This window comes from Hyperoodon ampullatus, assembly GCF_949752795.1.
Source record: "Hyperoodon ampullatus genome assembly, chromosome: 18".
NCBI classification, from domain to species: domain Eukaryota; kingdom Metazoa; phylum Chordata; class Mammalia; order Artiodactyla; family Ziphiidae; genus Hyperoodon; species Hyperoodon ampullatus.
The window spans coordinates 19,151,291-19,176,581 of NC_136931.1; the positions used below are offsets into that span (position 1 = coordinate 19,151,291).

General features: G+C 54.8%; 3 protein-coding genes across 7 annotated transcripts; all 3 read right to left on the reverse strand.

Annotated features, from left to right (window-relative positions):
* Window positions 1–2,436: 2,436 nt before the first annotated feature.
* On the reverse strand, window positions 2,437–3,828 carry NRN1L (neuritin 1 like; the record flags this gene model as incomplete). The annotated part of the gene is made up of 3 exons (XM_079723967.1): window positions 2,437–2,749; window positions 2,867–2,999; window positions 3,753–3,828. 3 exons carry the CDS (start codon window positions 3,826–3,828, stop codon window positions 2,464–2,466), a joined length of 495 nt encoding a protein of 164 aa, XP_079580093.1. The 3' UTR covers window positions 2,437–2,463.
* Window positions 3,829–4,222: 394 nt separating this feature from the next.
* EDC4 (enhancer of mRNA decapping 4) lies at window positions 4,223–15,324 on the reverse strand (the record flags this gene model as incomplete). 5 transcript variants are annotated; one of them, XM_079724178.1, is made up of 29 exons in its annotated part: window positions 4,223–4,755; window positions 4,985–5,148; window positions 5,540–5,759; window positions 5,852–6,038; window positions 6,125–6,290; window positions 6,382–6,497; window positions 6,603–6,758; window positions 6,861–7,038; window positions 7,171–7,207; window positions 7,293–7,445; window positions 7,530–7,601; window positions 7,719–8,152; window positions 8,491–8,644; window positions 8,747–8,862; window positions 8,952–9,139; window positions 9,215–9,306; window positions 9,402–9,474; window positions 9,569–9,749; window positions 9,870–9,972; window positions 10,066–10,161; window positions 10,254–10,337; window positions 10,420–10,529; window positions 10,864–10,968; window positions 11,058–11,205; window positions 11,312–11,501; window positions 11,799–11,898; window positions 12,200–12,311; window positions 12,719–12,875; window positions 15,240–15,324. In XM_079724178.1, the coding sequence occupies 29 exons, from the start codon at window positions 15,322–15,324 to the stop codon at window positions 4,563–4,565; spliced, it is 4,170 nt and encodes a 1,389-aa protein (XP_079580304.1). In that variant the 3' UTR covers window positions 4,223–4,562. The 5 variants fall into 5 exon arrangements, with proteins under 5 accessions (XP_079580304.1, XP_079580302.1, XP_079580303.1 ...); XM_079724176.1 differs by having other exon boundaries at window positions 7,530–7,634; XM_079724177.1 differs by having other exon boundaries at window positions 8,491–8,647.
* A 1,995-nt stretch (window positions 15,325–17,319) lies between these two features.
* NUTF2 (nuclear transport factor 2) lies at window positions 17,320–21,425 on the reverse strand (the record flags this gene model as incomplete). The annotated part of the gene is made up of 4 exons (XM_079722883.1): window positions 17,320–17,831; window positions 19,517–19,615; window positions 19,700–19,771; window positions 21,327–21,425. The coding sequence occupies 4 exons, from the start codon at window positions 21,423–21,425 to the stop codon at window positions 17,718–17,720; spliced, it is 384 nt and encodes a 127-aa protein (XP_079579009.1). The 3' UTR covers window positions 17,320–17,717.
* Between the last annotated feature and the right edge of the window lie 3,866 nt (window positions 21,426–25,291).

Sequence of the window (25,291 nt, forward strand, 5' to 3'; positions counted from 1 at the left end):
GCCCACCCCTTTCCTGCAGCTCTGGGATAAAACACACAAAGCTCTTAAGCCCCTGGCCAGAGAGCAGATTCTGTCCCCAACCCCACCCCCCTGCACACACTCCAGGTCACTCAATTCCAGGGAAGAGCAGAGACTTAGGGGGCAAAAACCAGGGGAAAGTAGGTCACAGCAGGAGGATGGTAATCCCTTTGATGGCTGGCCAACACAATCGAGCCCCTGCTCCTGGAAGCAGCCTGCTCCTGGCCACCCACCAAGGGTGGCTCTAGGAAGACTTTTGGGGTTTGGAGCCCCAGCTCCAAATAGTATGCTCAGGTTAAGAGGGCTGCCCCAAGAAGACACATCCTCCATACTGAAGTCATTCTCAGTCCAAGATTTTGCTGACTGTAACACTTCCTATGCAGGATTTAGCAATTCTGTTTTTCATTCCACGCACTCCCACAAGTACACTCTTTTTACCCAGCCTTAGGCTGGGTGCTAGAGACACAAAGAGGACACTTGGGGAATCCAGAGTGGGGAATTCTGACCTAGACCCAGACAGTAACAGTGAACCAGTGTTATCCGTACAGAGACAGAAGAAAGCCCAGGAGCTGTGTGGACCTGAAGGAGGCTTCTGATTCAGCTTGGAGTCAGGGTTAGGGAGGCGGTAGGTGATACTGAACAAGAAGTAGGAGTTCACCAGGAGGAAATGAGGAAGGTTATTCTGAGCACAGAGAACAGATGTACAAAGAATAAAAGGCTGGCCTTTCCTTCTGGAAGATACTGGTGGTCAAAGGGGGTGGATCTGGGAGGGTTTTTTTCCTGAACCTTCTCCTTCAGGTGATGTGAGATGGGTAAGGAATGGCTGAGAGAGAGAAGTGGGGATAAAAATACAAGGTGAATGAAGTACAGGAGAAAAGACAGGGCAGAGAGTGAGTTAACTGAGGCATCTTAGCTAATTGGAATGGGAGGGTGTTTGGGAAGCGTTGCTGAAGTAGGGCTCCTACATGATAAAGTACGGTGGAGGTCTCTGGAGGCACCTGTCACCCTGGAGCCTAGTCAAGGGTCCTGTCAGGCCTGATTCTGTCCTAGGGCCAACAACCTACCAGCATGGGCTTTAGTACAAACCTGGCCTGCCAAGTTCTGGACTCCCACCCCTCCTCCCCTCCCAGCTGATTACCTGGGCCCCTCTTGTAAAGCCCTCTCCAACTCAGCCCCACTTCTCCTCCACCATTTGTAAGTCTTGTATCCTTACCTCCTATCACCCTCTATCATGGTCCTTCTCTGAAACCTCCCCTTAACCCAAGGACTGACTGAGCAGGTAGACCACTCCTCTGTGCTACGACAGAGGGGGAGTTGAAGGAGTAGAGTGAATAAAATGTCCTATATATACACATAGCTGGCTTACATAGGGCCTTATAGACAATGAAAAGGAGTTTAATATCAGGATCAGTTTTTCAATTTAGAAAATGGAGAATAAAGTGGAGGGAGTGAGACTAGAAGCCAGTGAGGAGGCCATGGCAGTGCCCACACAAGTCGTGGGGTGATGGCTTGGAAGAGGGTCCTAGCAGGGACAGTAGATGACTGATCAATAGAGGGTCTCACCCTCTCTGAGGCCTCCTCCTTCCCTCAGGATTCCGCCCGTTCTGATTCTGGCTTCTCTTCTCACCATGATGAACTGGGGCCCCTCACACATCACACACTCATCTGTGCTTCCAGAAAGCCTTCTGGGATTGTTCTGACCTCACACTGCACACATCTTCTCAAAGAACAAGCTTGTGGAGAGCGTGAGGCCAGAGGAACCCTCATTGTGACCCCAATTTCTGCAGCTCCAGGTCACCTCAGGTACTTGAATGTAGACTCCAATGGGGGCTCCCCACCTTCTGGAACAGGCTCCCCCCAGATGAATCAGGACCCCAGAGAAGGAGAGGAAAGGGTACTTAATCTGAACTCTGTCTTGAAGGCTAAGGTGGTAGTTCAGCAGAGGGAGGAGGAGGTGAGATGGACAGGAGCCTGGAAACTGGAAAGAACCTGGGGAGGGGGGTGGTGGACTGGCTGAGGGTGGGGGTGCCGACCCTCTATCACCTCACATGGCCCCTAGGGGCCAGGACAGGAGGGGCAGGTAGGGCTAGGAATGCCAGCCCGGGAGAACAGAGAAAGATGTGCATTCCCACACATCTTGGGTCACCACCAGAAGTCTTGGAACCTGCTGGCAATGGAAAGCTCTGCACTGCCCCTGGGAAATGAGTGTTTGTGAAGAGAAAGACTGAGTCCCCTATGGTGGTCTTCAGCCCGCCCATCTCGTCCTGGGGATCAGCTTCTTGAGGCCTCCCCCCCAGCCAGGTGGGCCGCAGTGGAAAGAAAGGAAGGAGTTTGGTACAAATATAAATACCTTTAATGAAAGCCGAGCGCCTCCTGAGGAGCCACGATGACAGCCACGGGGTGGGGAGGGGGGGGGCGGGGCGTGCTGCTACCCAGCCAGACCGGCTAGGCCAGAGGACCCAGGAGGCAGGTGAGTGCCAAAGCAGCCGCCAGCAGAGGGGGCTCGGGGGCCAGAGTGGGTGCTGGCGCTGTCGCCCGCAGCGTCTCCTGGTTGGTCTCTGGGCCCGCCCCATGGTCCTGAAGGCGTACAGGGGTGCCGCACAGAGTGTGCAAATTATCTGGGTGTGGGGCCCGGCGAGCTTCTTGCTGTAGTGACTCCCACACGGCGGCGGCCTCCTCGGGGCAGCCCAACAGGACTCGCGAGGCACAGGTGTGGAAATCATTCCAAGACCTGTCAAGGGTGTGGGGTTAAGGGAATTAGGTGGGGCAGGGGGCTTTGGAATGGGAGGGAAGAGGTTCAGACCCCAAGGGTGTGGAGTTGGGTTGCTGCCCTCACGCCTGCCCGTACCTGCAGACGCTCTCCAGTTCACCTCCGCGGCCCATGCCGTCCCCCAAGCGGATGAGACACTCAGCAAAGCCCTGGTATATGGTGTCACAGCGGCCTGGGACCGCTGTGGTTGCTGCCAGGGGAGATACAAGGACTGGGGGTGGGGGTGGAGAATAGTTGATAGGATGAGGCGGTGTGCCCTCACCATCCCCCCCCACCCCCCGCCGCCAAACCCCAGGGGCTTGTTTACCAGGGAGCGTTCTGGGGACGTGACTCAGCGTGAAAGCGGTGCCCCAGGGAACTAAGGGGCACATCTGGGGACCACCTGCCTCTGCCCCCTTCTAGGCAGACCTGGACAGGATAGGTGGGCATGGGGGAAGGAGAAGCCTCGTCCCAGGGGTTGGCTCTTCTTCCGAGCTTCTGGGTCCCAGGTCAGGTGAGAATGGTCCAAATGAAGGAGTACGGACATGGTGAAAGGAGGCAGGTCCCCTGGCAACGTCCAGTTTCTCTGCAGCCTAGACAATCTTTGTTTGGCCTTTCCATCCCCTCCCCAGAGACAGGTGTTTTCTGACGGGTAGGGCAGAATAGAGGGGGTTGGGATCCAGGTTCGACCCTAAGAGAGGACCTCAAAGATCCCACGGTTGGTCTGGGAGTCCCACAAGAGGTCAAGTCTCCCCTTATCAGGATGGGGACTGTGGAATTTGGGGGCTCTTCCCCTTTGAAACTAGGGTTCAGTTCCCACCCTCACTTTACATCCTGAAGCCACTGGCCCCCCTGGAGCCCTCTCACCTCCTCTCCACCCTGACTCTCAGCGCTCAGGAAGGCTGTGCCTCAGCTCCCACACAACCTACACCCAGCTGGGGAGGGGGTGTGTGGACTGGGCTGGGTCCAGCACACCGGCACTCACCAAGGGGCGGCAGCAGCAGCAGCAACAGCCCCAGTGCACAGGGCGGTTGCCGGCGGTGACAGAAGCGGCAGCACATCGTCCCCAGGCTGGGAGCCTAGTGCCAGAGCTAGCAGCTTGGAGTGCAGCCCTTCGGCCCAGCCCCCAGAAGGAGGAACTGTGATTGGATGGGGGGTGAGGGTGGAGCTCAAACCAGCCAGCAGCCCCGCCTCCCAGTTCAGATAGGCAAAGAAGGGAGGGACTCCAGAGAGGAGAACCCAGGGGCACGGGGTGGTGCTGAGCTGATCCCAGGGCCCTTGCCTTGCCTCAGAGATGGAGAGCGGAGATCTGGGAAGGCAGTTGGGCAGATGAGGGTGGGTGTCCAGGGCCCTGGGGTGGGTTGGCCTAGACAGAGCTCCAGGAGAGGGGGCAGGTAACAAAGGGCAGTTATCAAAGTCATGCCAAAGACATACGAAAAGCACACACATACTCCATTTTATTCCAAAAGCATTTAATTGAATTTCTCAATGTTTTTCAAAAACAAAAAGAACCAAACCGGTGGTAAAAAGGAACATGGAAAATTCAACTAAAGTGGTGTCATAATCTCAGGGGTCATGCTCCAGGCATGGCAGAACCCAAGAAGGCACAATACCCACCCTGGGCCCAGCCTAAACCTGCTGGCTACCACAGCCTATAGACCATAGCCAGTGCTATCCCCATCAAACACGCCAGAGGTGGGAGCCTGAGCAGGTAAAGGGCAGACATGACCCTGCTTTGGCCTAGGCCTGTCTGCTGACCTTCAGTGCCACCCCATCCTGGGCAAGGCAGGCTTAGCTAAGGGAGGCTGGGGGTCATAAGGCCGTGCAGCATGAGGCTGAGACGCCGGGCCGCTTTGCCAAGTGAGTTGTGTGGCTCCGCCTGCAGGAACTGGAAGAGCTTCTGGCGCACCTGGGCCATGACGGAGCCCATGTGGTCCCGAGTGATGGGGTCACTGTGGTCCAGGTGCATCACAGCCTCTTCCAGGTAGCTGAGGGTTTAGGAAAAGGACAGGCTACAGGTGACCTCCAGCAGAGAGGAGTGCCCCCTGGTGGCAATGAGGGCCAGAGGCTGATAACGGAGGCCTCAAAGCCTGAGATGGGTGGGGACAGGGGATTGGTGGAGAAAATTAAGGAGGGGAGTCAGGCAGGAGTGGGAGTCTGCTTTGAACTGCTCCCCGCCCTTCACCACAGCCCTAGTCCCTGACTATGCCCACTCACCTGAGCTTGAGGTCAGTTCGAGTGCCAAGGTCAGAGGCCAGTTGCTGGATGAGTGAAAGGAGTACAGGCTGGGAGAGGGGGCAAGGTGGCTGCCCAAAAACCTGGCCTGGGTCCACAGTTTCACACACGTACAGCACCAGGTTCAGGTCGGCAGCTGTCAGGGCCTGAGTAGAGAACAGAGTTTATAGCTAATGTCAGGATGGAATGCCTGCTTGTCTGGCTATGTGGCCTGGGAGAGGATGACCAGAGTAGGGCATCCTGAGGGGAATGCTTTGGGGCCCAGAGACGAGCACTGTACGGCTGTGTTGTTACTCTAGGGAATCAGGAAAGGTTTCCTGAGAAGAGTAGTTCTGAAACAAGGTAGACTGAGGTAGGAAGGAAGGGATCCAGGGTCCAGACAGAGGGAAAAGCAAGGGAAATGCCCTAGAGGCCAAAGAGAACCAGAAAGAGTCTGCTGAGGCCAGACCACCCAAAGCCTGATGGGTAGAGTGGAATGTATGATGTGTGGGTCTTGTCAGGAGACTCCTGACTATCTGAGCTTAGTGCCCGGCTTACCTGCTGGAAGGCCTGATTGAGGTGGCCCTGCTGCAGCAGCTGCAGGATATGGGCTTGCTGGGCTTGGCAGTCGAGGTGGGTGGCAGGGACAGGTGTGCCAGCAGCTGAGCGCATGGCCTGCATGATGCTAGAGGTGACAGCAGCCTGCTGCTCCTTGAGTGCCACACTCACCTCACCCTTAACAATGCGCTGCACCTGTGCTAAAATTGCCTCTTGCAGGCTGCAAAGGCAAGTCAGGGAGATGAGGCTGACAGGCAGTTGGGTCTGACCCTTTCCAAACCCACCACCTAGCGCAGTGCCCTGCCCACACACCTGCCCACAGCCACGTGCAGTTGGTGCTGCACCTCAGCCCGAACGCTGCTGGACACGGTAGCCGCCATCTGCTCAGTGGCCCCCTGCAGTGTGCTGACCAGGCCCCGCAGCTGGGCCAGCACGGGCTCCCGCGCCTCCTGTTCTCGTGCCTTTCGGCTCTTCATGTGGCTCTCCAGCTGCTGCAAGTCTGAGAAGTGACCATGGGGGCCATGAGAGGGATGGTAGGGAGAAGATGATAGCCCTTCCCCTCTTCGGGCATATGACCCTACTCACATTCCTGCGTGCCCAGTCGGAAGCTATCATTGATCTGCTGGAACATGGCCTGGCAGCTCTTCTCGAAGGCGGGCAGTACCACACTCTGGAAGGCTTCACGGTAGGCGGCCTGCATTGGCCCCTGTAACGTGTCTGCGGCTGCTCGGGCAATGGCATCTGTTAAGTTCTGGGGGTGGAAGAAGGGGCTGAGTTGAAAGCTGAGCCCAAGCCCACCAACCACCAACCACCAACCTCCCTCATCTTGGGCCCCACAGCACCTTGGACTTCAGCAGCTTGGAGATATTCTCTTTCATGCTACCCTCCACGGCTGTGAGTTTGGTGGCCACCGAGTTGCTCAGTTGGCCTGCCACGGGCTCCAGACTCCTAGACACACCTGGGACAGGGTGAGGAGGGAAAGGTAGAGCCATGAGAGGAAGCTTGACAGGTAGGGGGCCCCACTCCCATCTGGCCCACCCAGAAGTCTCCATGCAAAACTCACATGGAGGAACCGTCTTCTTGATCTCATCCCGTATGCTGCGCTCCAGCCGCCCAGCCACAGCTGAAGATAGCGCTTGGGACAGCTGTTGCGTCAGCTGCTCCTGCAGCTGCCCACCACGCTGCTGTCCCTCGGCCAGTGCCCGCTCCAGTCGCCGCTCTGCATTTTAGCTAAGGAACAGGGCTGCAGCAGGTCCCATATCCCTTCCTAGGCCAAGAATGCTGCTGCCGCCCCATGCTGCACCACTGCCCACAAGGATACGCTCCTGCTCGTGCCGTGACTCTAGGGCACGTTCTACGTGGCCCGTGACGGTGCTCTGCAGGCCTTCAAGTTGGGTGCACAGACGCTGTAGCAGCTCTTCTTGGCTGTGCCGAAGCTGCGCCAGCTCTCTCTGCTGTTGCCAAATTAGTGCTGGCCAGTCCTCAGGGGCCTCTGCCACCTGCCAGAACACCAACAGTCACATGATGCCCGCCCCGCCCATCCCCACACACCAGACCAGGGGAAGGCTTGGACCCTACCCCACCCCCACAGGCAGGAGTCCCAGAAGCAGAAAGGGTGTTTGCTCGCTCACCTGGTGCTCTGTGAGCCGGGATCCCACGGACGAATCCCTGCCATAGAGGAGAAGTGCCTCAGGCCATGTCAAGCAGGCAGCCTGAAGACCACCCCTCTCCCTGGCCCCAGGACCCGTCCTACCCGTCATCCTTTTTGCCCTTTCGCTTGAGCTTGGGTGAGGCCCGAGGGGATCCTTTGGTCTTCCAGTCCTTGGCAGGAAGACGTGGAGTGGGAACTTTGGTGCCAAAGCCCCCTGCAGCAGAGGCCAGGCTGGCCACCTCGTCATCATGGTCGCTGTGGGAAGGGCAGGGAGAGAAATAGGCACCTACCCACTTGTTGGCCCTCCCTGTGAGAGGAACAGTGCGGGGTGGTGCCTACCTTTGCTCGGCACTGGCGTCCTGACTGTCATGTTGCTGCAGCAGGTGGTAAGGTGGTCGGTGAAAGGCCAGGCTCTTGTGCTTTTCCTGGAGGCCATTCCGGGGGCTGGGGGGACAGGCCAACTCAGCAGTGGATGACTCTATCTGAAGCCCCTACCATCAGCACATTTCCCCCTCCTAAGCTCCTCACCTCTCTGCCAGGCTGCTGCAGGTCTCACGAGTGATGTCTGGTGCCGTAGGCCAGACCTGACTGTCAGGGGCCGTGGCCTCCTGGGTCAAGGCTGCCTCCAGGAGGGAAGGGGTACTATGCCGATCCCCATCCCCAGGGCTTCCATCCAGGCTAAGCTGGGGGCCAAGCTCGGGTCCCGGCCGGGGCCGTGGAGACAGCAGGTGTAGTGCTGAAGCAGCTGAGGCCATACTGTCTGGCTCCAGGCCCTCCGGAGCGGAGGAGCCAAAGCCACGGGACAGCGCCTCAGATGCGATCTCAGGGATATCCTGGGACAGGGCAGTGGAAGCTGAGGAGATAACATCGGGGGAGCGGGTGCGGCTGGGGGACGCCTGGGGTAGCCCCAGGGGCTCCACTTCCTGCAGCTCCAGGGATAGTGTAGAGGCAGCAGTAGGCACCTGAGGTGGGCCAAAGGTGGGAACTTAGGTGGTGGGAAGTAGGACTAAAAGGAGTACAGAGACGAAGTGCTGGTGTGTGTAGTGATGAGAGATGGGACAATGGGGAAGGGGGAGGAAGGTCAAAAATGGCCGCAGCCCAGGAAGAGAGGAGGTGGGGATGGAAAGGCTGAGGATCTGCCCTCCAGGGACACCAGGGACTGAGATACCCTCAGGGGAAACATGGACCACCTGAGGAAGAGCAGGACCAGAAGACAGGGTGCTGTGGGAGGAGACTGCCGCCAGCCTTCCCACTCCCATATACCTGCTACACTGCACTTCACACACACCCACATACGCACCTGCCCGGGCCCTTTGGGAGGCAATTTGTCGGCCGGACTTGGGAGCAGGCCAGGCAGGAGGCTACGTGGGCTTGCCTGCAGGCTGCTGCTGCTGCTCATTGTCAGACCACCATCCAGCTGTAGCTTGGGGCTCAAGGTCAGCTCCTCAGGTGGCCTGCTGGCAGGAAGGATGAAGTGTAAGCAGCCAGAGCATGGCATCACCTGGCATCACCTGGCACCAGCCCCTGACACGCTCTAACTCTGACCCTCATTTCACCTGGGCAAGGAGGGGTCCACGGCCGAAGTACTGCTCATGGCAGACACCGCTGTAAGAGAGGAACTGCTGCTGCTGCTGCTGCTGCTGCTGCTACTGCTACTGGGAGATGCAGCGATCTGGGGAGATGTGGAGAACGAGGGCTGTGGCTGTGGGGGGCACTCCCAGGGCCTCCCTCCCTGCGCCCCACACTCCTCCCACAGCATACCTGCTGCAGGGAGGTGCTAGGTGTCATGAAGGCGTCAGGTGTCATCAGCTTGGGCTTGGTCTCACTGCTCAGACTGAGGAAGTCTGCAGGTGCAGGCAGCTCCACGATGCGTCGGAGGTCAGGCTGGGAGCCGTGAGTGGCCGATCCCAAGCCCTCAGAAGCCAGTTCTGGTCGAGACTCTCCAAATGCTATGGGAAAAGCTGCCACTTGAGTCAGATCTCAGACCCCAGTCAGAACCTGCTTTCCTGTCACCCCCAACTCACCAAAGTCCTCATGGGCAGGGTGTGTGGGGAGCGGGACCACCACGTCAGGGTTCAGCTGTGGCTGGAAGCGGATCTGTACATCTTGCAATGCCCTGCAGGGAGAGCAGGGGAAGAATATGAGAGTCAGAGTCAGCAGGGTAGGGAGGGGCACAGACAGGGCACAGGCGGGCCTCCCCAGCACACTCACTTAGTGTGCACACAAAAGAGCTTGATGAGCACACCAGCTGCAGACTCCATGGCACCCGCTCCGTGGGTCCCATCTGCAAGGACAATGTGGACGACTAAGGCCCTGGCCCTCTGTGCCTCAGCACTCCTCTACATCCCAACACACATGCCTGACCCTGAGCAGCTCACCAGCCCCTAGGCTGTCATTCTCCTCCTCGGCTGGCAGCACCTCAGTGTGCCGCAGCCGGCAGCGACTTACAACCTGGATACCGAAGCTCAGCACAGGGTGGGTGAGCAGGAACTCAGAGATGGAGCTGAAGCAGGCACGGCCCTCCTCCTGGTTCTGCAGCAGTTCCATCACGTAGAGGACCTGCACAGGTAGCGAGTTCACAGCTGAGCTCAGGGGCTGGGAAGCTGTGGATGTGCCACACACACCCTTGTCCTCCCTGATGATATCAGCTCTGCCCAGAGTGTCCCCACTGCAGCCCACCTTCCGTTGCACATCGCTGAGAATCAGGTATTCTGCTGAGAGGTCCAGGCAAACCTTGAGGCTGGGGGGCACCCTCACTGGGCTGAAGATATCTGGGGAGAAGCTGGAGGGGGTGGCCACAAGGCAGGATGAATGAGACTGAGAGGGTGGAAGGAACCCAACCCTGCCCCTGCCCAGCCCCACAGCCCCTGCTTACCGAATGGTCTGCAGGCAGGTCCAGGACACCGTGCACCACATCTTCAGCTCCCGATTCTGGTCAGCGCCAGTAATGAGGAACCTCCAGAAAGGGACCCTGCAAAGCAACAAGGCACTGAGTGGCTGGCTGGGCCCCTGCTGGGAGCCCCAAGTGCAGCCCACCACCCTCCTGCCCGCCCACTCACTCACTCAGGATCCTGCTTCTTGTGGTTGTCACAGAACAGGAGGCAGGAGAGGGGCCTCCCATCGTGAGGTTTCCACTCGTGCAAACACCTGCAGGCAGGTATATGAGTGGCCTGAGTGGGTGACCTGATCTCCTACCTGGGGGAGCCCAGGCCCTCAGGCTCCACCTTACCTTGGCTCATCCTGCCCCTCAATGTAAATCTGCCAGAACTTGACGAAGCCATCATGACTTGCAGTAGCCAGGACAGTCCCATCAGGTGAGAGGGCCCCTTCACTTAGGCACTAGGAAGAACCCAAAAAGCCTTGCTTTGCCACCTGACTAGAGGTGGGAGAAAGTCCTCCTCAGGTGAGGATGGCAGTGAGCTAGGCTGACCCAAAGCGGATCTGCGTGTTTGTATGAAAGACAATGAATGGGGGCGGGATGCTGTAGAGAAGACCAGATCCATAGGGTGCATGGTTAGGTGTGAGGGCCACAGGAGACGGGTCCCTCTGTGCTCCAAGTTCCCATGGCAGAGTGCTAGAAAGCTATCTGGGCAGCTGTGGTAACAGGGAATAGATGAGGGACACAAAGGGGTGGGGAGAGGAGGGCAGGAAAGGCAGTCAGTTCCAGGCTTACTGTGCTGTGGCCTTTTACCACGATGAAGCCCTGCTTGATCTGGCTGACATCCACGGGCCAGGTGCTGTGGTTGGAGCGGAGCATGTCCAGGTCCCATACCTCAGCCTGGCAGGTACAGGGAGGTGAGCGTTCAGCCCATGACCACACCATTGCTACTTGGTCCCCTCCTCTCCCCCCATGCCCAGCCCCCTCACCCGGTCCTCATGCAACAGGGCCACCGTTGGGCTGCCCTCCTCACAGCAGTCCTCACTCTCTTCGGGGATGAAGGGGCACCAGATGATCCTGCGGAAGTGGTTCAGTGGAGTGCCCTCTGGCTGTCGGATATGGACCAAGATCTCTTCTCTGAGCAGGGTGTTAAGGGCTAGGCAGGTGGATAATGAGGTATGTCTGGCAGACCCAGCTCCGCCCACTTTTCTTCAGTCCCCCATCCCACCCTGGGAAAGGATACTGAATTTTGCCATTAACCAGGGCCAAGCGCCACACAAACAGGTTGCCTGCCTCATCCAGGCAGGCCAGCTGTGGGGAATTGAGGTGTGCAAAGGCCAGATCAGCCACGCTGCCTGTGAAGCCTTTGAGCAGGGTCCTCTCTGAAGTGCTGACACTGATCACCCGTACCATCGCTGAGCCGTTGTTGGCAGCTAGAATCAGGAGAGCGGTAGGCCATGAATAGGTATCTAGGCCCAGGCAGCAGCAGAGAAACCCTGCCCTTGCCTGCCTCTCTGCCACTACCAGTCTCAATCTCTGTTTTCTCACTCGGCTCCAGAAGGCCTGGCAGAGCTGGGGCCAGCACAGACAAGCCTTCCATTATACCTCTACGGTCTGAGTGGGCTGAGTGACCGGACAGTAGAGCTGCATCTCTGGATTACTGCATCTGGCAGTAACTAGCAGAACACTACTAGCAGAACACCTCCCTCCTCCGTACTGTGCCTACTCACCCCGAATAGCATAGGCCAAGAAAGAGTTGGACACAGCGATCAGGTTGCCATAGTAGTATTTCTGCTCCCAGTCATACTTGGCGACGGGCTGGATTTTCACCTGAGAATCAAGAGTGAGGAAGGTCATAGAAGTCGAGGGCTGGGGCAGCTTTCCTGGAGCTGAGGTAGCCCCCAGCATGCCTGGGGACAGTAGAGGCCATATGCACAGGCCCAGCCACCCATTCACAACTCTTGGGGCCAGATTCCCACAGAGACTTGGCAGCCAACCCTGGCTTCCTGAGACTGGGATACACTACCTGTCTGTCAGGATAGTCCCCATAGGTACTGGCAGCATGGAATGGGGGAGGGACAGCCTAAGTGTGCCCCATCCATTATACATGCCATGACATCCTGGTGCCCACCTTGTTGCTCCCCCGTGCCTTGCTCGAGATGCTAGAGTCACTGCTGGCCACAATCTCCACCTCCTTGGCCAAAATCCCGATGCAGGTGGAACTGTCGTCTCCTAAGAGGCAGCTGGGGGGAGGGGTGCACAGCGTGACTCTTGTCCACCCAAAGTCTCAATGGGCAGGGTTGTGGGGAGAAGATACAGACACTCTGGTGAAAGTGTAAAGTCCCAGATGCCCAACTCTGCCTGGTTCACTGGTCCCCAAACCTACAGCTTCCCTTGCTCACCTCCCTCCTTGGGAATGGCCCTACTTCCATGCTAAATCAGGTGCCCAAACTTCAGATCCAGGCCAAGCCCTTGAGCTTGTCGTTGCCCCTCATCCTAGTGCAAACTCAGTGTGCTTAAGTGTTCCACCCCAGGTCATCTAGTGGGGAAGCAGCAGAGGCTGCTGGACCCTCTCCCCTCACCTTATGCCTTTAGTTCACAAATGCCTCAAAGACCCCATCGCCACCACTGCCATCTCCCAGACACTCACATGACCTGCTTTTCCTGCAGGTTAATAGGTGGCATGGCTCGGAGACCAGGCTTGTTTGTTGAAGTACCATCACCTGAGCAGAGGGGGTCTGGGACCAGGAGCCCATTGAGATCTCCATTGTAGGCATTAGATGGTCGCTGGCTCTCTGCACTGGGACCTAGAGACAGAAAGGGCCACTCTGATGAAGTTATTCCACCTGCCCACTGGCCTCTCCTCCTGCAGAGCTTCACTCAAGAACCATGAGGTGCTCTAGGAACACTCAACAAGGCTTGTCAGTGGGGAGGAGGGCCCTTTGTTCAACCTTTATTCCATAAACACTGATGGTGAACCCAATGCATGCTAGGACCAAGGATGAGCATGAGGCTCTTCTACCTGGGGGAAGGGTATAAGAATGCTCTGAGTCCAATTAATACTCAGGCCTGGGTCAGTACAGAGGGACTCTGTGTATTTGAAGAAGGGCATGGGAAGGGTCAGGACAGACTTTACAGACGAGGTGCCATCAGAGCCAGCGTGGCTAGAACACACAAACATGGGAAGGATGGAGGGAAAACAAGGCTGCAGAGGTCTCAGGTATGAGGCTAGGGTGCTTAGATTTTCCCTGTAGTAATGAGAGCCACAAAAGTTTTAAATGGGAAAGTGACATGATCTGCTATGGCCAGAGGACTGACTGCTCTAAAGTAGCATGCAGGATAGTTGAGAATCCAGGTGAGAGATACCAGGGCCTACACCAAAGTAGCGGAGGGGTTGGAGAAGAGAGGGTGGGCTTCTAAGGCATGGAAAGACATGATAAGATGTGGAAGTAAGAAAGGAAGGAGACTGCCTGACACGGAAATGGCTCAGAAGAAGCCACCCTGGAGGAATGGACATGAAGGAGTTGGACAAAGAGTAGAGAAATTATGGGGTAGGGTGTGTAATCAGGAAAGCCAGCTTTTCAGTTGTTTACCATTGGCCGTGTTTCAAGCACCCTCATAGGTTCAGACACTACTCCAAAACTCCCAGGTAGCAAGGAGAGTAGAGCCTCATATTCAAGGAATATGACAAGTTTCTAGTCACAAAACTGCCTGAGGTCTCACATGGTCCTCCAGTGAGAGGAGACAAGCAAGGGCTACTTGGCAAACAGGGGAATCAAGTACCAATCAATAAGCAAAGAGTTAAGAGGAAAGACTGCAGGCCACCTCACTTGCATCAGAGCCACCTTAGCTGCCCAGGGGTACGCTGACCACTCTCCCTTCCAGGCAGGCTACCATGAGGACAAACAAACAAGCTACACGTTACCCATGCCAGGCTCTACCAAACCTTTGTGAAGACTAGTCTGCTAGCAGCTAATAAGCATGAGAGGGCAAGGCCAAGCTCATGAGTCCAGGGAGCACACACTCCAGGCCCGGGGAAAAGGGCTTGGTGGTTCCAGGCAGCAGATAGATTTTCTCAGAGATTAGAGGTTAGCTAAACCCAGGAGTGAGCACCAGTGCCTGCTTCCAAAGGGAGCCAGTTTGGGCCTTCCAGCAGGTTTCAGAACAGGGTCTGAGGAAACACCAATTCTCAGCTCTGGCCACTGCATATCCACACCACCATTACCAGCCAGTCTCTCAACCACTACATTTCACAGGTCCCTGAACCTGCCATGAAACTTTGGTACTTTCACATATGCTATTTCCTCTTTGCAGAATGCCTTTCCTGACACCCAAGCCCCTCTCCATATTACAAGACCTAGCCTAAACATTGCTCTTCTCTCAGATCTGTTCTCAGGCATTCTCCAGCCCCCACCCCACCCAACCTATCCCCATCACAGTGCCAAACACTTCTCTCTTTCAATGAGAATAGCCTTGTATTACACCTTGTTAGCTCTGTGTCCTAGGAGCTCACTGAGGGCAGGAGCAGCTTTGAGGTACCACTGCAAACCCAAGAAAAGTTTAAACGAATGGACGTAAACTAAGGCTTGCAGATGTTTGTAGCCTAATCCAATCAGGACTGTGCAGTCTGTGATTTGCCTTAAACCCAAAGAGGACACGGAATTGGGGGTGGTCACCTTCCTCCCGAAAATCAGTTTCAGAATCGCATGAGTCTGTATTCCAGAAGGAAGGGCAAGTTGCATAGGGAGATCAGCGGCTCTTCAGCACAGCGCCTAGGTCTAGATCCAGAACTCCGCATACAGAGCCCAGACTAGGCCTCTGAACTATGGCAAGAGGGTAGGGAACCCGGGCCAGTCCCAGGAACACTAGAGACGTTGCGGCCAGGACACCTGGTGGGCTCTGCGAATTCAGAGAAGGTGCCTCACCTTCAGCCGAGACGCTGAAGGACGAGGCAGAACGGCCCGGCTCCGGGATGGGGAAGGATCGCACCCAGGGGTCTGCGCCCTTCAGCAAGCACGCTCAGGGATCTGCCGCTCCGACACTCGTCTGCCCTCACCAGCCGGGAGGATGCAGAGCCGGTCCTGAGTGACCCGAGGGCCATGAGGGTGGTCGAGGCCCGCACCGCCCTTCTGCCCGCTCACCAAGGACCCACCCCCACCGTTCCGGCTCACCCCCCGCGGGCCGGTCCAGCTTGAGGATGTCCCGCAGGTGCTGCGTGGCGTCCTCGATGTCGATGCTCGCGCAGGAGGAGGCCATGGGCCCAGCCGCGGGCACCGGGTCCGCGCCGCGTTCGTTCGCCGCCGCCGCGCACCGTCCAGCTAAGCACAACCCCGCCAGGACCAGACAGTGGGACCAGTCACTACACTCGGTCCACCCAAAGCTCGCAAACCGCCGCCCGCGCCGCGTCCCTGAGCCCCGCCAACCCCACCAACCGCCTCCACTTCCGGCCCGCCCCAGACTCGGCTCCCGGAACCTGAGCGGAGCGGAGAAGAAAGGTTCCGGGCTGGGGGTCGGACGCTTCGCCCCTCCCGGAGCCCGCCCCTACCGCGGTCCTGCCCCTGCGCTGGTAGGGTCTGGGGAGTTCCTCGAGGCTGAGGCTGAGGCAGAGCAAATGTCCACCTACTGGACCGCCCAAAGCGCCCTACTTGCCTCAGGATATCCCGCCCGGTCCATGTCCACTCCCAAAGCATGGGCTCATGGTGGGCCTAGGACCGGGTCAATTTGGTTGCCCAAGCTGAATCCCTCAGATGCCCCAGGAACAAGCTAAATTGGCAGGAGCCTTGGTTTTCCCTTTGGGAAGTGGGTCAATGTAACCCAAGACCTGTGGGGACCCGTGAAGTCACGGACCCAGGAATTGCAAGGGCAGAGGAGATGGTCCCACCACAAACATCACATTGTTCCCTAATGTCTCCCAGCATCCCCCTGCATGACCTGGCACCCTCAGGCAAAAAGAAAGGAACCATAGTTTACAAACACCTCTTTATTGCAGACATTTCAGGCACAGGTACATGGAAAAGCTGTATTGCAGATTTTATACAGGGTGGTTTAAGAGGCAGCAGGTTTCTACCTCTCTCCCCAAACTCCACCCCCCAAATACACAGCAGCCAAGAAATCAGCCCCACTGAAATCTCCTGAGTATGCTGTCCTTTCAAACAGCACATCATTCAGCCCAGTGCCCAGTGTAGCCAGGCAACCAGTGGGGGTCTGAGGAAGTCCTTGGCTTCCATCCATAGTGCAGGAGGGAAGGGGGCTGTGCAGGTCAGGCAAAGCTGTGGTGCCCTCACCAATCCTAAAACCCCTAACAGGGCATCAGCCCAAGTCCTGGGTTTGGTTCTAGCCTGTGGTTGCTACCTTGCCACGAGTTTTACACCACCAAGGTCTCAGGGCTCAAGGGCTAGATTTGTACTAGGCAAGGCTTGTCCCCAAAACTGAGGAGCAGAAACTGCCCCAACAGCTGAGACTTCCTGGGATTTGAAGATAGTGTGAAGGTGTGTGTGTGTGGTCAGGGAGGGAATTGGAGGAGGCCTAGAGATGTCTTGCAGAGGTCTCAGGGGTGAGAAATCCTAGAACCTAAATCCCTCAAACTCAGAATGCTTTCTTTCATAGTTCTAAATCTATACTCCAACCCAACCAGGCCTGGCTCCACGGGCATTGGAGGCTGGCTGTTCGAGTTACTCCCCTTTGGGTAATGATATCCACAGCAGATGGTAGAGCATCAGAGCTGCCCTCTGCTTGGCTTGGGATTTACGGGGCACACTGGATGTGATCCTGACCCTTCTGTGCATAGAACAGGCCCTTCTCCCTCAAACCTCTGCTCATACTTGGTCTTGCTGAGCCCTCAGTTCAGAGGGCCTGAAGCTAATGGGCCATTTTTGCCAAGGCTTTTCCATCTTCAGTGGGGTTCTGGGTCATCTCACATGTCATTAGAGCCTTGACCCTACCCAGTGTAGAGGTCACAGGAGGTGTCAGAACTGACTGCAGAGGCTTCAGTGCAAGGGAAGCTTCAGGTCAGACCTGAGCTCTGCCTGTCTGCAGCTCACTTTCCCAAGACCAGGTGGGCCATGGAGGGAACACTATGCCCTACAGGGCTTCTGAGAGAAGCCAGCTGAGAGTGCTGCTTCAGCGTTTTCTCCTTGCAACAGGTATCGCTGAAGTTGGGTAGAGGTGGGAGGGTGAGACATGAGAGAGCCAATGAGGCAGGGTAGTTACTGATGCCCAGCCAACTATTAAACTAATTAAAACAATTTAAACTGTTAAGAAAATTTTCGTGGTTTTATTGTATCATGAGGCATTGAAACATCTGAACAAATCAATATCTCGGTGGTGAGGCAGCTGCTTTCTCCTTCACTTCTTTGGGTTACTAGAGCAACTTGTCAGTAGATTAAAAAAAAAAAAAAAAAATACAACCTTTCGCATTACTTAAGTCTTTCCAAGGCATGCGCTGGTACAACACAAACTTCTCCCGTCAGATGCAACTAGTCTAGCGTCCAAACATCATGCACAATACCTCGGCAGCAGTAGCGCACTGCGCCCACTCCCACCGCGGCCCTGCTCATTTGTGTATGATATTTGGAGCATCTGGAGGAGCATGAATAATATCGGGAAGAGGAGGGAGGAGGAAACAGCATGAGTGCCTGGCTGGGAGGAGGTCAGCCGAAGTTGTGCAGGGCAAGCCTGAACATGTCATTGGTGCAAACCCAAGCATCATTGATGTTCTTTAATAGGAACATCTGGTGGAACCCCATGATGGGGTCTTCATCGGCCTGTGAGGAGAGAGAAAATGGTTCAGTAAGGTGGCTAAGGAACAGGAAGGGTGTTCAGCAGGAGGTGAACACTGACTTTGGGATCAGGCCCTACAATTTGGGCGCAAATCCTAGGAGAGCTAAAGGGTACGTGTGACTGTGAATTGACACAATGTATGAAACACTGAACTGGGCACAAAGGGGCCTTGAGATGGCAGCTCACACTGCTATGTACACAAACTGCAGAACAACTCACCAGTTAGCTACAGCAACAGAGCAGAGAACGTACGTGCCTCTGAACCCATGTTTCTGGGCACAAGTGATCAATTTGAAAGAGTTCTGCAGCACTTACCATGTAACTCACAGTAATCTGAAAACTAAACAATCTTAGCGTCTGATTATGCCAGTTAGTCCAACCAGGAGAAGCTACTACTGATACTGGCTATGGCCAAGTACATGAGAAAAGGCTCAAAACCAAGCTCACACTGATTACAGCTCTACAGGGGAAAAAAACCAATGCAGCACTATCAGGTAATCTGTTTCTTGTCATGTAACATATTTGCAACGAAAAAAGAAAGGCAAGAGACTTCCACCCAAACTGCAGAATACCCAGATGAGGCCTAGTTGAGGTAGGAGCCCAGCCAACCAACGGTGTTTCTAACATCACTATTTTTTCCAGGAATTATCATCAGCAAGGAGGCAAATCAGTCTTTTGGGGGTTGGACAAAAATACCAGAAAGAACCTGAAGCCAGGTGGGAAGAGGCACTGCTACCCGATTCCAGCCTGGGAAAGTGGGCACTAAGACGCCAGGAGAGACCTCCTCACTCCCAAGGCCTATTTGAGCACACTCTCTGGGCACGGTATCTTGGACAGGCAGGAGAAACTAACAGGAAAGAACAGGCCAGAAGCCAGGTCCGTCTGGGTCCGCTGGAGAGGCCTAGGCCGCCCCCACTTTCTTCCACCCTTGTATCGGACTCAAGAAGCCCTGCCTAGCCTAGGGAGAAGGCATGTGGGCCTGTTATTCTGGGCCCCATGATGCCACAGGCCCAGGAGGTTGGAACCTGGTTAAGGGACAGCTCATTTGTCCTGCTTTGGGAAGGAGGAGAGGCTTTTTTTGGAAATCAAGAATCTGGCTTCAGCCTGTTAGAGCATAACAAGTAGGAGTTCCTGGGGGGTACGGGACCACAGGAAGGCTTTGAAGGTAACAGGTCTTGAGAAGTGGAAGGAGAAATGCAAAGAGAAGCAAGAGTTTCAGGAATCTGCTTTGCTCAGCAGGTGGAAGAATCAGCAGCCAGCTTGGGGAGTGGCAGCACGGACTCCAGTTCAGGATCAGCTGCCTGCAGAAGGCCCACCTACACCTTGCGGCAGTGCAAAGGCCCAGTGGCTTGGATCACAGCCCCATCCTGCTCCTATACCTCTTGTCCCTTTTCCAAAAATGCTCTATACCAGTGCTCTCCAATAGGACTTGTTGCAATAACAGAAATGTTCTATGTTTGCGCTGTCCAATAGGCGGCCACAAGCACTTGAAGTATGACTAATGCAACTGAGGAACTATATTTTAATTTTATTTCATTTTACTTAATGTAATTTAAAAATCACCACATGTGGCTGATGGCTATTGTACTGAGCTACACAGCTCTAGGCATCACTTTGGGTGTCCCTTGAGAAGCAGGACAGCAGCACTGCAAGGCAGCAGCACTATTACCTTGAGCTGGCCCACAACCATGCTGATGATGCAGCTATCTGGCGTGGGCTGATGGTCCTGCGCCGTGATGCTATGCTGGATTTTCTGGAACGGAAGGCTCTGCAAAGGAAAGAGTGGGTGGTGGGCTGTGGCCAGTGGGGTGGGGAAGGAGCTGCCTGCAGCCCAGCCCTGGCCCTTACTTACAGACAATTTCTCCACAATGGCAGCTTTCCCCTGGAATTGCTGTCCTTCCCACGTAAGGCATGACGCATCAATCTGAAAACCAGGAAACCTGGGGTCAGGGCTTCAGAGCACAAGGAGTATCTCTGAGGCCCTGAAGGGACCCTGACAAGGGTCTTGCTTGGGGAAATTAGTTCATGTCTTAGTTTCCTTGTCTGTAAAGAAGGAAAATGAGGGTAACTTCCAAACTTTACAGGATGAACAACTTCTTTAATTACACCCCAGCACTGCAGAACCCAAGCTCCGAAAGACTATATAACAAAATATGAACTTATTAATAAGTAAGTTCACTTCCCACCTTTTATTCAAGAAGTTGTATGGCCTTTGATATGCACGAGCTCCAGGCTGGCTATATGTGGCCAGGGCTCAGTCAAAAGCCATGCTGCTGCATGGTCAGTCAGCACCAGTCCCAGAAAAGCCATCAGTGAGTTCCACAGAGGCCCTTCTCATGGGGTCAGGGAGGAATAGAGGCTGACAAGGCCTTGCCTGGAACCCTCCCTACCATCAACATGTAACCCACTACCTTCACTTCTTCCCCACCCCATCTCTCCTGCCACAGCCTTCAGGGGCAGAACTCAAAAGTGCCTCTGCTACTTACCAGCTCTGACATTAAGCAAGCTACTCTTTTTTTCCCCCCCTGAGACTCAGTTTCCTGATCTTTAAAAGGAACATGTGCTGAGGTTTATATGAAATGACATACATAAAGTACTCTTTTAGGACCTTGCTAACTCTTCTCTGGGTCAGGCCTGCTTTAATTGATTTTAAAAGCAATAAGGTAGAAGTGCCAAGGATCCCAGAGTCATACCAGTTTGAGTTTTTAAAATTCTCTACCTATGATAATGACAATCAAATACCTGTGCTGGATTTGTTCTTCCACTGGTAAGATCATTTTCTTTTCTTCAAAATTTCTGAACTGGCCCTGACTTTTTGGAGGGAGACACAAAGGAGTTTGCCCACAGCCCAGTCAGACTGCAAGGCTATGCTGGATGACTCCTACCTCTCCTATCCTGGGCAGACCTGCTAGGGGTGGCCTGATCAATCACATTACTGTCTCGGGCAGGGTCAAATACAATTAACTCTTGGTATATATGAACATCACTAAAATAGCAGCAAATCATACCTGCATAGAAGGGTTTCTCAAGACACACCAACCTCCCTGGACTAACCCCATTCGTTTCCCATGAGCATTCAGGGGCTTTTGGCCCCCCAAAGGAAGGTGGACCTGGGGCCTCCAGGAGAGATCAGCGGGGCACTGATGCTTACAGCTGCTGCCTCCAGAGGGCACCATGAGCCCTAGCCTCTGTCTGCTGCTGCCCAATCTAGAACAGAGGCACTCCCAGGATCATGGAATGGCAAGCCCAGAACTTGCTGCCTAGGGTATCAGAGTCCAGTCTTATAGATGACAGAAAGCAATGAGTGGACCAGGGAGTTGGGCTAGGCCTTAAGCCCCCTGTGCCATAGAGAGTAGCTCAGATAAAAGGGGACAGCCAAATTCAGTGAGGGCTGCCAGAACTTGTGAACTGGAGGCACTGGCCCAACATCTGCATTGATCCCCTGAGGTCCCGTTCTGGTCCTAGAGCTGAAGACTTACATAAATTGCGCCTAGTTGGGTTCTGTCGTTATCAAATAACTGGTAGTAATGTTGAATGAAGCTGGATCCAATCTGCTCCCAAATTGGCTTGTCTCCCATTCTGGAGCGTCACCCGGCCTCGTTGAGACCTGCAAGTCCAGTGAGACAGGGAGGGTAGTGTTGGTACCTTGGTACCGTGGAAGCAGGAGGTAGCCAGCCAGTCTCCTCACTGACTCCCACCCCTCCCAGACCTCCTTGAGTAAGGAGTCTTTTGCTGAGGTCTGTTCTCCCAGGAAACACAGAGAGGGCCCAGGGAACTGACAGGCGATCCCTCAGTACAGACCAGTGCAGGGAGCCCAGAGGTGGACCAGACCCAGACCCTCCTTTTGAAGGGCTCTGGTGGATGAAACAGCAGGATGGGTACTGAGGGTGGAGCCAGGACAAAGGAAGGTCAGAGCAAGTCCAACGGAGGGATGGGTTTTTAAGGAGGAGCTAAGCACTCTCCCCATATCTTTTCATTTAATCCTCTCAACAACCTGCAAGGCAAGAGTTATTGCTATTCTTCCCACTTTGCAGGTCGGGAACTACTGATGTCTGTATGTGGAGTGTCTTCTATTGCAGCCTTCAGGCCCACTCCTTGTCCTGCTGAGACTCAGCACTCAGTCCCTCAACACTGCCCCCCGGGGCTTACTGGCAGGTGGAAGAAGACCCAGTGAGAGTGGGGGGAAATGGCTCCTCAAGGCCCCATTTGCAACAAAGACAGTGAGGGACTCCCCCCGCACACACTTTGTCTTAAGGGGGCAGTTTACATCACTGAGGCCAAGTGACATGATTTCGTCACTGATGGGGGTTACATCTACCCACTTCAGAGCTGGAACCATGGGTTCAGAGGATCACAGGTAATAACAGAAATGTTGGGAGGGGAAATGAAGGCTGTGAGGGGGAAATGTGTCATGTCTTCACATCCCCATCCCAGCACTGGCTCCATCAGAAGGGCTGCCCCTCTCCAGTCTCTGAGGAGGGGAGGAGAGGGAGGGGAGGGGAGGGCCCCCCAACCCCCGCCCTGCTACAGATATCAGGGACCCCAAGCTGCTAGACGGAAAACCCAAGCCCTAGATGAAAGAGTCGCTCACGCTTTGGCAGGCCCGGGTAGGGTGGCGTGCATCTCCCTGCAGGATCCATGACAGCAGACCTGTGTGTTGCTCTGTAGTCATCTCTGACTGTAGAGGAGCCCACCCCCTCTCTCCTAGTAACAGGAACTCTGAACCAAAGCAGTAAGGAGGCGGGTTTGGCCCTGGCAGACAACCATTGGCAGTAGTGGGATCTCACGCAAGTCACTGCACTTCTTAGGGCCTCAGTCCCCTTCTGTATAAGAGGGTGGAACCCTGATGTTGCCAGTGCTTGTGGTCTCACTAAGGGAACCTAGTAAAGCCCTCAACTCAACATGGTGAGGGCTAGTTTGCTCCAGTCCCTATGACCTCACCCAAGGCCAGAGAAGCCAGAGGGAAGGACAGTGTTAGTGGGCAGTGGCTTATCCCCAATCCAGCCAATCTCCCTGCCTGTGACCAACACTCCAGCCAATGAGGGGCCAGGAAGCTGAGCCAGCTTTATTTTAGGTCCCCTAGGAGGTGGTGGCACTAAAAATAGCAGCTCAGTGCTGGGATGACTAAGAAATGTCCAGGAAAGTCTAAAACAAGCAGAGGAGAAAGCTTGGACCCGGTCATGCCTGCTTGGGACAAGGTGTGTCCCAGTTCACACTCTGCCAAGAAATACATCAACAAATGGGAAAAACATAGGATCAACAGCTGGTCCCGGCTGCTCTGTCTTGGTCACATTTCCAAGGGATCAGACTGTGACTGTACCACATGCAAACTTGGGTTACTGGAGGCAGGACACAGCCCCACATCTTGCATCTCTGCCCCTTCCACCCTAGTATTCACTATGCTTGGCTCACTCATTGTGGCCCAACCCTACCACATCATGCTCTCAAGATGCCTTGCTGAGCATCTTGAACTCTGGGGCAGGGGGAAAGCTGGAGGAATGGATGAGGGCCATCTCCCCCTCTGTCCTCAGCACCCCTCAGGGAAGGTCTTGGAGAAAGGAGTATGCCAGTCAGAGGAAACAACATTAGCAAATGTCTGGAGCCATAGAAAGAGATTAGGGCAGGAAACCGAGAAGCTGGAGATGGAGGATGAGGGGAAATAAGGCCAGAAGCTGATCCAAAGAAAAAAAAAAGTGGCGCCATGTGGTGGGACAGTGAGGTGAAGGAAGTAGGGGGGTGTTTTTTCCTTTTTCAACATTGTTCTTAACAGTGTGATAACATGCTAATACAAAAACTACTTGGCAGAAGTAGTGGTGGAGTAAAGAGGTGGAGGGATAAAAGGACAAGAAGACCCCCTTGGCCCGGTGGAGTGGGGCAGGGCAGAGTGAGCTCTCCTGAGGAACAGGACTGCTCAGGGGCTCCCAGAAAGTGGAAGAAGGAACCTTCAAAAGTATGTGGACTGAAGTCTTTGCTTTAAAGATGCCAAATGGGGCCGCTGAGGCCAACACCAACCTCGTTCAAGGCCTGCTTGACCCTGATGTGTTTATGTCGTGATCACATCGCCATGTGGTCAGATGCCACTGTCAGCCCACTTTACAGGTGGGAAAACCAAGGTTCAGCTGGTTGCCCCAAGCTCACCCAGTACATCAGTGCTGATACTGGGTTCTCTGGTCAAGGCCACTGCTTGCTTTCTGCTAACTTTGCATCCCTGAGCTCTAAACCACAAGGCTGTCCATGTCCCTCCCCTACAAAACCCTCACCCTTGGGTTAAAGGTCAAACCCCCAAAGCCCCACAGGTGGCTATCCACACCCATCCCTGACTCCTCAGCCATTCTCTCCTATCTCCATCCAGCTCCACACATAAACACACCAGAACTCTCTGAGTGCTTGCTCCCTGTGTGTTTTGCACAGGTGAGTCCTCCAGCCGTGATGCCCGCCCTCCCCTCAGGTCACTGTTCAGATGCCACACATTTGGGTCCTCCTTTCCAGACTCAACTGTTGATTCCAACCCCACGTGCAAAGCCATATCAACACACCCAGGGCTCATTCCTCTGCCTAAACACTGTGGCTCTGGGCTGTGAGGGTTCCAGTGTGGTTCCTGCCACACCCGACCCCACCCCCTCAACCTCCCAGCACAGAGTCCAGCAAACTACAGGATTTATAGTTTCTGACTCCAAATCTTCCACAAAGATTTGCACTCATAGCCAGGAGGCAGCATTCCTGAGTCCAGAAAAAGCAACAGGGCGCAGAGCCCACCTCCCATCCCCATGCAACATAGGGGAGAGGTGGGCCAGGCTGGGAGGATGTTCCCCAGGATGGCCAGCCAGCCCTGACCTTGTTTCTAATATATTTATTGTGGAAAGAACCGCCTGGAAAGAAACAAAATGCCAAGGCTGAGGGGCAGCCTCACATCAGACTGGAGAGTGACCTTCATGACAGCTTCTCCTACAGCTCTTCCAAGAGGGCTGCTGACCACACCGTCTCCTGCTTCACTTAGGCTGACTAAGGCCAGGATCCTTGAGGAGCAGAAATGACCTTGGTGACCTCTCACCCACTGAGCATCAGCCTTCACTGACCCTTAGGTCTCTGTGGGTGCAAAGACCCTCTAAAAATGTCTCATAAACCATAGCCCTTTCCCAATAAATTTGCGCAGAGGCAGAGATGCCCCAGCCTTGTGAATGACTTCAAGTCATTCATACTCCCTGAGGTTGTCACAGACCCCAGGTTAAAACCTCTGGCCCAGGAGATTCCATTGGGTAACAGAAAAAACTTCATTTTTATCCTCAAATTCTGGGTCAGTGTTTCCATATTTTGAAACTTGAAACAGCAATGTCCGGCTGATAATGTCTCATTTTCACTAATGTGTATTACGTGTAGAAATGTGCTAAGGGCTTTACATGCATTTATTCTAACACCCTGTGAGTCAACTCCCATGTTAGAGATG